At 33.0% G+C, this 12489-nt stretch overlaps 2 protein-coding genes across 2 annotated transcripts; both read left to right on the forward strand.

Annotated features, from left to right (window-relative positions):
- LOC116126600 lies at positions 1-2798 on the forward strand. The gene is made up of 5 exons (XM_031412308.1): positions 1-1054; positions 1227-1459; positions 1673-1756; positions 2221-2416; positions 2764-2798. Exons 1-5 carry the CDS (start codon positions 1-3, stop codon positions 2796-2798), a joined length of 1602 nt encoding a protein of 533 aa, XP_031268168.1.
- Positions 2799-7511: 4713 nt separating this feature from the next.
- Positions 7512-7871, forward strand: LOC116126691 (cyclin-dependent protein kinase inhibitor SMR2-like). Its single transcript, XM_031412391.1, has one exon. The coding sequence runs from the start codon at positions 7512-7514 to the stop codon at positions 7869-7871; it is 360 nt and encodes a 119-aa protein (XP_031268251.1).
- Positions 7872-12489: the final 4618 nt, after the last annotated feature.

Raw genomic sequence — 12489 nt, forward strand, 5'->3', positions numbered from 1 at the left:
ATGACCGATATAGCATGGGGACATGTTACTGAGGGTATTGATAAAGATGGAAAGAAAATATTAACTTCTCGTCATTGTGGCAAGGTTCCTAGAGGTGGAGGTATTTTCCAAATGAAGCAACACCTAGCAAGAGTAAAGGGGGATATTGGAAAGTGCCCAAAGGTTCTGTATGATGTTAAATTTCTTATGTATGAAGCACTAAAAGAAATAGGGGTAAAGAATAAAGAAAAGGAAGATTTTCAGAAGTATGCAAGTCCTTATGGTGCTACGTTACATGAATTTAAGGGTGATAAGTTAGATGAAGAATGTGAAGAGGTCTCTCCATCACAAATGACCATGAATGAAGGTGGTAGTAGTGGCGATAAAAAACAATGTATGAGCACTAAGAGAAAGAAACCTACAGCAATTAGTAATTATTTTGCTCCACGAACTACTTTTGGGTCTCAACCATCAATTAGGAGTGTTTTAGCTGGAAAAGAAGCAATGTGGAGAGCAAACATGACTGTTGCACAGTTCTTTTATGATACTTGCATCCCGATGAATGTTTTAAATTTAATTTATTTTCAGTCTATCTTGGATGTTGTAGTTGCAATTGGCTCTGGGTATAAACAACCTACTTACAATGTTATACGTGTGAATTTATTGAGAGATGCTAAGAATGAAGTGCAATTACTTGTTGACAGTTACAAGAATATTTGGGAAGAGGTTAGATGTACATTAATGATTGATGGTTGGACTGATACTTCCCATAAGTCTTTGATTAATTTTCTTGTATACTTTCCTCAAGATGTTTGCTTTACAAAATCAGTAGATGCTTCAGGTATTGTAAAGGATGTCTTTACATTGTTCAAGTTGTTTGAGGATATGGCTTTATCGGTTGGACCAACTAATATGGTCCATATTGTCACAGATAATGGAGCAAATTTTAAAGTTGTTAGAAGAATGTTGTCTGAGAAGTATGAGAATATTACTTGGTCACCATGTGTAGGACATTGCATAAATTTAATTTTGAAAGATATAGCTGAGTTGGACCACATAGTACATCTTGCAAAACGTGCATCAAAAGTAACCAACTTTGTGTATAATCACACAATCTTGATAGCTTGGTTGAGGAAAAGAGAGCTAATAGCTTATAAATCTTCAAATCATGTCTTTGTCAATTCATTACATAATAAACATTTTATAGTAATTTACTAACATCTACTATGTATCTATCACTTGAACAGGGTTGGAAAGAAATTATATGACTGGGTGCAACTCGTTTTCCTACCACTTTCATGGCATTAAGAAGTCTCCAATCCATGAGCACAAACATGACTTGCAAGCTATGGTGACAGATAGATTTTTTGTGGACTCTCGACATGCCAAAAATAGTAAAGGCAAGGATGTTATTCCCATAATTCTAGATAATGAATTCTGGGATGACATGGGTAAAGTGTCCAAAATTGTGGCTCCTTTGGTGCGTTTATTGCTAATTGTATACTCAAATGAGAGACATGTAATAAGATATTTGTACTATGACATGTACAGAGCCAAAAAAGTGACCAAGAAATACTTTAAGAATGAAAAGTAATTGCGCAAGCGTTATACCAGAATTATTAAGTTGTGGTAGGATAGGCTTTTGCACCGTGACATTCATGTTGCAGCTTATTATTTGAATCCAACTTTTCAGTATGACCGTGTAACTTTCTACAAGAAACCAGAGGTCATGAGTGGTTTCCTTGATATTGTCAACAATAAAGCAAGTGCATTCAAGGTGAACAAGCCAAAGTTAGTGCACGAGAGTAGAATATATCGAGACCATGAGGAAAGCTTTTCTCGTGAGCTTGTCATTCAAACCTGCAAAACCACACGACCTGGTATGTGATAGTTATTAAATTTATGAATTTTAAGTCTGATTTATGAGTTATGAATTTATGTTTATTTCATATGGTTAACACTTTAACTTTTAATTAGATGAATGGTGGGCGACATATGGGTACAGTACTCCACATTTACATAAGTTTGCAATTAAATTTTTAAACTTCAACCTCTTCGGGACGTGAGCAAAATTGGAGTGTTTTTGAACGCATCCATTCAAAAAGAAGGAATAGATTGGAGCATCAATGGTTGAATGATCTTGTTTTTATCCATTATAACTTGCGTTTGAAAAATAAGTATAAAGCATTGGCAATTTTAATATTTTTACCATCTCTTCTTTTTATTTAGCGTGTATTTCAGGATGTGTTACAAGAAAACAGTTGTGATCCTATTGATTATGAAAGCATCGACAAAATAGAATTTTGGAATGCTGACGATGAACAGGAGTGTGGCGAATTCAATTTAGATGAATTGGAGCAAGCACTTTATGAAGAAGGATCTATTCCTATCGATGTTGGAGATCACCCCTACTATGATTCAACAGATGTTTCACAAGGTTGTTTTCCAATTTTTAATTAACTTGGTAGCTATTTTAAATTATAATATTAAAAAACAATGTACATCATAAGTTGTATCTTATGTTTTTAATTTTTGCTAAATTTTTTTCTAGATGATGGTGATGATAATGATGATGACTCGTACGATGGTGTGAATAATCAATTTAGGATGGGTTGAACCATTGAAGATCATTGGAAGAATAAAGTATGTTATTATTTTAAATTTATATTATGGAAATGATTCAAATGAATAAAGGAATTGAGATGGATTATTATATTAATTAATGAAGTAATTTATGTCATGTTTTCATTGTAACTCTTTTGTTGTATTTTAATTCATTTGTAGGAATTGAGATGGATGATGGGACTCATGGGAGTTGATTCAATTAGAATTTGGGTTCAAATCATTTTACTTATGACTAATGGATGGTGGTTTGGTTGGTGGATTGATATTTTGTAATTTTGTGTGCTGGTTGGTGGATTGATATTATGTAATTTTGTATGCCTTTGAAGTTTGAACTTGAGGATTGAATTTGTAAATTGTAAGTGGTTAAAAACTGTCAAACTTTGATGTTTTCGTTATAGTTGCAAAGTTTGTTTTTACAAAATTGTTCATTGATAATCCTAGGATTATACTGTTTTCTTTATGCTTTTTGTAGGATTTCGGATACTTCTTATTAAATTTTGTGCCGGAATTGCTACTTAAATTCGTATATTTTACTTTTTAGGCCAAAATGTACAGTTGGAGTAAAACCGAGCGAAAATGAGCTTCTGGACCCGGAATCAAGCGAAATTCAGGAATCGGGGGAATTTTGATGCTGATTGGAAGCACTGTGAAGTTTGTTCCTAATGGGGATCATAAGATCGAAGACTCAAGCAAAGAAGCAAGCTGAGGGTAGTTTCATAATTTTAGAAAAGTTAAGCAAGAGTTCGTTGCGGCAAGCTAGCCTCGAGTCACATGGTTTAGCAAAATTCAAATCGATGTTGTGGGGAGATTCTTCTTCACTGCGGTGAAAACTACAAAAATCTGTTTTTGTAAAACATTGCGTCTTGCTTGTATTCTATTAGTTCCTAGGGTTTTTGGCCGACTATTTAAGAGAGACTTAGTTCACTTTTTTAGGGAGGTTGACATTGTTAGATAAGGGGAAGAGGAGAAGGAGATTTGAGGAATTTGGGTCTCCAAAATAGGGAAGAATTCATTCCTCTTTCAATTTCTAATATGTTGAACTCCAAATTTATTGTTTATGTGATGTTTTTCTTTATTTTGAGCATGAACTAACTCACTTTTGGGTTAGGGTTTTGATGTAACTTGGATTACAATGGTTTAATCTATAAATTTGTGTTGTTTTTTTAGTTCTATTGCTTGGATTATGTGTTTATTTTTGTTCTTAATGCAGTTGGATGTTGGTTTCTTTTGATTCAATTGAATGTTGAGCATGATGAGACTGAGAAGTGATTCATGTGTTCGCTTCTTAGAGTAAACACCATAGATTAAGCAAATGCTAGAGATAAATTTAGCGATCTATGAAATAGGTTTAGCGATCTATGAAACTTAATAGGATTTCATTTAGCTTGATAGACTTTGAACTATTAACCTTCATTTTGTTGGGTGCGGAAGCTTAATAGGGATAAGTAGAGGAATATAGCCTAAGAAGGTATATTCTACAACATAAGGAATTCAATTTATAATCCTTGCATGTGAATTTAGAAGCAATAGAAATTGTAGGTTAAACTAGAGTATCCTAGTGAAGTCAAACCCTAACCTCTTTTGCCTTGATTTGAATTTGTGTTGATTAGTTTAGTGTTAATCTTAGTTGTTTGATTTTGTGTTTTAATTCTAGCTTTACTTTCCCCCACAATTCCAACATTTTTGTATTCTTCAATTAGTAATAGAATTAGGAAACTTGGTAATTAGCACGCAATCCTCGTGGAAACAATATTCTACTTCATCATTGTATTACTTTTTACGACTAGTGCACTTGCTAAATATGCATGTTTATCAAACCACACATCATTCATATTTTGTGGGTTTTTTTTTTTTTAGCATCATCATGTTGATGTCAGCATGATGACATCATCAGTCTGACCCCCCAGTCGGACCGGTTCAACCGTCCAAACAGAAAACCAAGCCCTTGATCGAGTCAAGGCCCGATCTGGTTTTTAGAACATTGAGTCATACTTTGTCCATGCCTGCCCCCAACCCAAGACTTTTCCAAGGATTCCTCATTAGGTGGGATTAGGTTTTTCTAAGCACCTAACTCCACTAGTTTTTTCTACGTCAACTTTTTCACCTTATTTATTTTGCAATGTAAATGAGTTTTGGTTTTATAAAGTAGGAGTATCTTAGATCAACCTAAAAAAGAAGGGGGAATCCCTTCGCCCTAAAAGGTAGGCTATCTTAAGCTTGCTTTAGTTAAACTAATTAGGACTAGAATTAGGATTACCCTTGCTAAATGCTAATTGGGGGAGCCAAAACTCATCAATATCGCCTAAGCCGATGAAGCATCGCCATCGCTTGATGCTCATTGTCATTCAATAAGAGTAATGCTATACATTCCAAAATATTTCCCAAAACTCACATCTCAAGTGATATGTCATCTTATTTGTCATTGTTATATCATTTACTAAATCATCACATCATTTACATCTCAACATCACATAAGATTATATATCACTTGATATGAGAATTCTCGGATAATTTTTAGGATATGCAGTATTATTGTAACATCTAATGGTATCCACAAAGTCTCAATAGTTTTCCTAAAATAGTTCTCCAAAGTATCCTTATTTAATTTTTTTAATTCTACTCATAAGTCATAGCCCTTAAAACCCTATTGCTTTTTAACATGTTTTCTTCACCTTTTTTTTCTTATTTCACAATTCACATTTATTATAGCCGAACTTTTCTTATGTCTTACAATTTTTTCTTATTTTAACAAATTGCACAACTTTATACCTATAATAATTTGATGAGTACGTGTATGTATGTATATTTCTTGTAATTTATTTATTAAGAAATAATTTATTAAGCTTAAAAATTAAAAATATAATTTTTTATGATATTAAAATGTTTTTGTTATATTTCACCAAATTAATAATTTGTAATGAAAACTATTAAAAATATAGTACTTAACATCCATAGTGACATTTAATTTATTTCAAATTATTTCAAATGTTTATAAATAATTTATAAAAATATAAAATTAATACTTATTATATTATACTAAAAATAATTATTAATAAACATAGCATTCAGTTCTGTGTATTTAGACCTATTGAGTCGATAGACCTGACCAATTATCAAAAAATTAACCATCATATATAACTCATACATCTATTCAATAAAATTATATCATTTATTTTACTATCAACTATATAATTTCAATTTAAATTATATTTATCTACTAATTGGATTTTATGAGTACTACTTGATATACAAATTAAAGACTCTTCTTGAAGAGAGATCATATCATATCCACCACACCAAATCTTTTTATTTTTATTTTTAATCATTTTTTTTGAGAAATTTTTCAAAAATTCATATTGATTACTGTATTTATTTTTTAAAATTATGAAGAATCGTGAAATTATGATGAAGAAAAATATAAATTTTTAGCTTTTAAATAATGAAGCATACTTTTGAAGTGCATTTATTAACTAATAAATTTAAAATTCCCTTATTTTATAGTTAGTATTCCTTGTTGCGTGTACATTTGTGTTGCATGTATATAATATTGCATCCGTCGGGTCCAAACAAGGAATTCGCATGTACTCTAACATTGAACAACTAGTTTTTAATTATCTTATCACCTAAAATAATTGCATGAACGGTTTCTCTGCAGTCACCAATCAAAATGGAGATTTATCCTAAATTACAAAGACGCAATTGATATGAATGAACAGGCAAGAGGATGCGTTTGGTAGGGAAGGACGTGGAGAAGAAGATGCCGTGCACTTGAATATGATATAATAATAATAATATTATTATTCTTATATGGGCCAGAAAGAAATGGAATTCTATGTCGATGTCAACTGTGTGTTAATTTCCACGTCTAGATGGGTATCCTATGCCCGCAGTTCACATGCAGACAAGAAAGAGATAGACATGAATGAAGTGACAGCTGAAGAAGGATAGAAGATAAAAGGGACCACCCGTAGCCCAAATATGCTCACTTCCGTACAGAGGTTGTGAAGAATAAGCTCACTATAGACACTGTTTTCCAATCACTTGAATAATGAATTCCTTCTTATACAATTGTTATAGTTATAATATTATGTACATAAATATTGTTTCTTTCTTTGGATACCTCTCTCACAATTATGCACCTATTAATTTAACTTTTTCTAAGTTTTCGGGTTGTTTAGTTAAATGGTTTTCATGATTAGGATTGGAGAGCTGTATCAGACGCATAATTTGTGGAACATGACACATGGATGAATTAGTTTAACATTATTATGACTGAGTTAGTATTTAAATTAATACTTAAAGTCAAAGGTGTCCTACAATATGAGGTAAATGTAAAGAGAAGAAATCTCTTCCACTCATCAGTATGCTATTTGAGAATTGAGATAGAATTAAGAAACATGTAGCTAGGACTTTTAGTTACCTTTAAAAATGAAATTATACTTTGTTTAATAGTTGAATCTTTTCCTTTAAAAGAGGCATTCAGCATTCATTAAAAAATAGATTTTTTTATGAGTTGTTAATGCATTGAACTTCTAATGTTGTATCATAATAAAAAAAAATTAGGTGATTGATTTTAAATGGTGAAATATTCAAATTCACATCACAGTCACAATCATGGCCAAAGACTATAAAGCTAAACTCTTATCTCAAACAAGAGAAAAAAGAAAAAGAAAAGAAAATCCAAATTATAGAGTTGTGAAAGAGATAGCCTAAGAAGAAGATTGGAAGAATATATATATAAACTAGAAGACATAGAGGTCAGATTACAAGATAAGAAAAGAAGGTGTAACACAACACTACAAATTGCATCGAATTTTTCTTCCTTCTTTGTCTTCCAAGTTTCTCTTCTGTCAAACTTGTATATATCTATATCGACAATTGTCCATATAAACCCTATTCCTATCTCCATGTCTAAGGATCACAAGAACTTGCTGCAAAAAAATAATCTGCCAGAGCTAAAACCACCAGAGAGTAGTAATCAAGATGATGATAAGGCGGCGATTGAAGCATCAGAAGACTGTGAAGATTGCAAAACTCCGACTTCTATTGAACACAAGATACCAACCATTCAAAGCTGCCCACCAACACCAAGAAAGAAAGTGCAAGTATCTTTTTACAAGAGAAAAAGGAGTGAGGTTCCGTTCTTTGAAGGATCTGGGCGTGAGGAAGTAGAGTCTTTCCTTAGATCATTAAGCTCTGAGCTATCCAATAAGGTTGAACTTGAATCTCATGCTGTCAAGAAGATAAAGAGATGTTGGAGTTTTTGAAGTATTCTCTAAATATCCTGTAAATTTTCTATCTCTAAGTCTATTTATTCTGTAAATTGATTAGTTTTAAGTAAATATTGTATTAATTGGTGCTGTTTCACTTCAGTTGTGATGATAGTGGATCATGATAATCAGTAACAAAAATGGTATTGTTCTTCTCTAATTAGTTTATTGATTGCAATGCTATTTGTATTTGGGCTTTCCTATCTTATTACATATATAGATTTCAATAATCTCAGAACGTCATATATCCCAATTGATAATTTTCTTGAATGAACATGAACTCTTGTATAAATTTCAGTAGCAGAAGTTGTTGAATCTGTCTTGCTTTACTATGATCTACGAAGTAACAGCACAAATTAGGATATTGTGAAAGAGTATGAAACGAACTAGGGCTATCAACCAAATCAAGCTTACACACACAAGTAACATTTTTTAGTTGTCGATAAGAGATAGGCGGGACGGTTTGGTGGAATTGCTTTTTAGAGGGATCGGAAGGTCAAATTTTCCACGGCGTTAAGTAATTGTTTGCTTCATAAACAGGATGTGCATATGCGTAAGTGTCACATTGACTATTCTATTACTGCATCAAATTTTACTTAATTATTTACCAGCAGCATTTGACTTTAGGAGCTGACCTATCCTATTGAACCAATACATATTACCTTTTGATCATCTTTTGTAGCATATCAAAAGAATGAATTGATTGATTATCAAAATATTTTGTACTTTGTCACCCTGACCCAGATTCCAAACTTCATTTGATTTATGGGTTATGACTTAATTATCATTTACGTAAAAGTCTTATTTCATTATATTTTTTATTTTTTATTTTTTAGCCTATTAAAATTATGATCAATATTCGAATATGTTGAGTTGGGATGTTCTCCTCATTAGGAATTACGGGATTTATCATGTAAATGATCTATAGATGGTGTGGCCCATGTTTCCCTATGGCACAGAGCTGAGAATATTTAGTGACGTTGATAATACTGCCAGGTTTGGCGACAACTTCAACAATTAAGGTCGCAGGTTGAGGTCACAGCTCGTCAATGTGAGCTAGTCAGTTCAAGGTTCCAGCTCGTCTGCCCGATGCCCATGGGGTCCCGCTCTCCGATGAGCAGGACACACTTACATCAGTTAAAAAAGGCACTTCATGAGTTAATTATGTCCACAACAATATTAAAAGTAAGGAATAATAATTTATCAATCAGAATTTAGAAATAATTAAAGCAAAGGAACAAAGTATCATAGAGGTAATTATGCTGCAAGTAGAGACAAAAGTAACAGAGAAACAAAAATGGAACTTTATTTTTAAATCAGCAAAAACAAACCTCATATATTGAACTATTTTAACTTACATAAATTGAAAGTATATACTCCTATATTGGGTTGTCATTCAATCATCCAGATGAGGACGAGTGTTTTTCCAATCCAAACACAAATTTCTACAAAAAAGATTGGAAAAGCACATTAGATAAATTATATGTGCTAAATATTTAACAAACCAACAAGTACATAACCAAAAAATTAAAAGTAAGGAAAAATTTTACCTAACTCATTTTTGTTAATTGTCCAAGCTCTCCTTTATGATGAATGGTACAACGCAAGCCTGAAACCAATTCTTGTACAAATAAGAGCCTCCACCATCTTAGCAGTGAGGGAGCTATAAATGGACCAATACACAACCCCCCATATTGAAAGCCGACTCAAATGCAACTGTAGAGACAGACTATCTAATACATCACGTGCTATCATGAGGATCTCATATTTTGAATTAACTTTCACCATTGCAAGATATCAAGGCTCTTGTTGTTGTCACTTCACAATCGTCTGTTAATATTTGTCCAACTCTGTTTTGTGATTCACATTTTTTTCCAGCTTTTGCTCTTGATACATAACCTTCATAAACTCCTCATTTTCAAGATCTACATCATGAACTCAATCTGAATGGCAATTGAGACTGTCCACTTGGCTGCACGCACTAGGGACTATCTTAAACAAACTACATTGCTCAAATAAACACCAAAACTTCTTTCACTTTTGTCTTCAACCTATCAGCAGAACAACATCAAAAGACTCATTAATTCCCAATCCACATATTCTAACTTATGCCTCAAATCTAGTACCTTTGCAATGAATAACATGAAGTTGATATTATCATATTTACCAATATTTATCATATTTCCTTTTCATCCTTAGAGCCATAATACGTAATTTGGGATCATGACTTGCACACCATTTTGAAAACTTCAACCAATGCAAAAATGTCTCGCATGAAGCATTATTGGTGACATAAAGCGAGCCAAAGACACTTAGAGTAGCATTATAAAAGACTTTCAAAAAAGGTAAGAAGTACCGTGCATACTCCTAATCAATGCATGAGGCAAACTTTTAGACATGTCTCCACTAGTAAGCTCATCTGTATACTTACTATCTTCTATTCCAACAACTCAAAAGCTTTCTAGAATTTAATGCCGCATCTAATAGCAAGTATGTGGAATTCCACCTTGTTTCAACATCGAGAACCAATTGACTTTTTACTTTCAATAGTTTCTTTCGCCACACACTCTTAAATCTTTGTAACCTTGCTGGAGAAGACCTCACTACCTCATTGCTGAACAAATTCGAATATGGAATTGTCCAGTCTTTTACATTAAACTAATATTTTGAGCACAACATCTCATGTGGAGGAAGTCACCATCCAAGACACTCCCCTTCTAACTTGTCAACCGAGTATTTACATAGTTTATTCCAACATCATTAGAGCCTGCATTATCAACAGTTATTGTGAAAACCTTAGAAATACCCTACTCAACAAACACTTTTCATTGCCTTGCCAATCACTAAACCTCTAACTGCTAATTGGATAGAAGTTTATAATCTTTTTCTGTAAACCCAGTTATCATTGATGAAGCGAGCTGTTAGACACATAAATTGAGGTTCTAACAACTTGTCCATGTATTGGTGAGACAAACTCTTTGGAAAACTTAGCAAATAACTTCTTCATCTTTTGGCACTCTTCATTATACATTTTAATACAATCTGAAGTAACTGTTGTTCGCCTAGGTATTTGAAACCTTGCTGTGCGACACTCATCAAGTTCCGAAACCCCTCATGCTTAACAATCCTAAATGTAACTCATCATAGTGACCATTTTAGCTATAGCCTCTCTAATCACATCCTAGTTGAATTTCCATGTCAAAGTGAAGATTGTGGGACTACTTAACTAATCACGTGCCTATTGTGCTTATTGAACCATTAATATCTTCTGTCTCTTGTCCACCACATTCAAGGATACTTTTTACACATATTTAAATGATTATGTGACAATTTGTACCATTCTTACTTAGACAAGTTAAACATTCCCACATAATTACAGATGTAGTGGCATCATCCTTATTCTCACAATCATCTTGGTGAAGTGATCCCACATTTCTGAGTGGTCTTCCTTTCACTAATAAAGTTGAGTCTAACAAGCCCGAGCATTGTCCACATCGATGACATCTACAATATCATTCAATAAGAGATATCAGATAGGAGAGTAAGTACAATTTTTCAATACAACCACAAAAATTTAATAAAAGGGGGTCCCCATATCTAAATATAAATTTACACATTAATATTGAAAGAGATAAGAACAACTGGGTCATTTCTCTCAACTCAAATTTGTGTGTTATACTTATGAATGTAGCATAAATATCTACAAATTTTAATGCCAAAATATAATTCACAATAAAACCATATGAAAACTGAACTGTATCAAAACAAGGTTCTTGGATTGAATATAAACCACACACTGATACTTATAGAGAATACGAAAAACGGGTAAATTCTCTAAACTCAAATCCTCTAGATGAACTAACCTTAAACACAAGAAATGCAAATGAACACAAAACAGAAGCTCAATCTAGTTGCAAGAACTCGTCAGTCGTCGATGAAGACTTAAGAACTCATCAATCGTCAACTCAAGAAGCTTTTGTTTTTGTCATCGAAGAGTGAACTCGTTAGTTGAGCTTCGGTGAAGACTATGGAATGAAGATTGTAAAGCCTCCATTTTAATCGTCGAAGAGTGAAGACGGTGAGTCGTGACTAGTTGAAGATTATGGAGAATGGGGAAGCGCAAGTTTAGCATCGACTCAAAGAGCTTCTATTATTGTCATTGAAGATTGAACTCATCAATGATATTTGTTGAAGACCGTGAAGAATGAAGATTGTGAGCCTCAGTTTTTGTCGTCAAAGAGTGAAGATGGCGATGCCGAGTCGACAACTAGTTGGAGTCTTGGAGATTATGAGAATGGAGGGAAGCAACAATTTTGAGAGCAAGGTCTATTTGTGTTTAGTGTTAGGATTCAATTAGGATTTAGGGATTTTTACTAAATGAGGAAAATCGGTTTCGGTTAACAGGTGATAAATGGTTTTAATCGAAAACCGAACTAGAAATCCGATTTGGGCATTTTAAAACTGAAAGTAAAATCAGTTTTATGAAAAACGGTTTTTGGACTGCTTTCGGTTCGGTTTCTCGTTCTGTTCAGTTTCCCCTTTTTTTTTTTTGCGGCTCTAGTTTATGCTACAGAAGTGTGTTTTTGTGAGCAAACATTTTTTGTGTGTTTTGATG

This window comes from Pistacia vera, unplaced genomic scaffold (genome assembly GCF_008641045.1).
Source record: "Pistacia vera cultivar Batoury unplaced genomic scaffold, PisVer_v2 Contig100, whole genome shotgun sequence".
Lineage (NCBI taxonomy): Eukaryota > Viridiplantae > Streptophyta > Magnoliopsida > Sapindales > Anacardiaceae > Pistacia > Pistacia vera.

Bases quoted from the DNA above. Each gene is read 5' to 3' on its own strand.
- LOC116126600 (XM_031412308.1), top strand. From the start codon at position 1: ATGACCGATATAGCATGGGGACATGTTACTGAGGGTATTGATAAAGAT. The intron at 1,055-1,226 runs GTGCATCAAAAG...TCACTTGAACAG, and splicing joins CATAGTACATCTTGCAAAAC to GGTTGGAAAGAAATTATATG. The intron at 2,417-2,763 runs GTTGTTTTCCAA...ATTCATTTGTAG, and splicing joins TTCAACAGATGTTTCACAAG to GAATTGAGATGGATGATGGG.
- LOC116126691 (XM_031412391.1), top strand. From the start codon at position 7,512: ATGTCTAAGGATCACAAGAACTTGCTGCAAAAAAATAATCTGCCAGAG.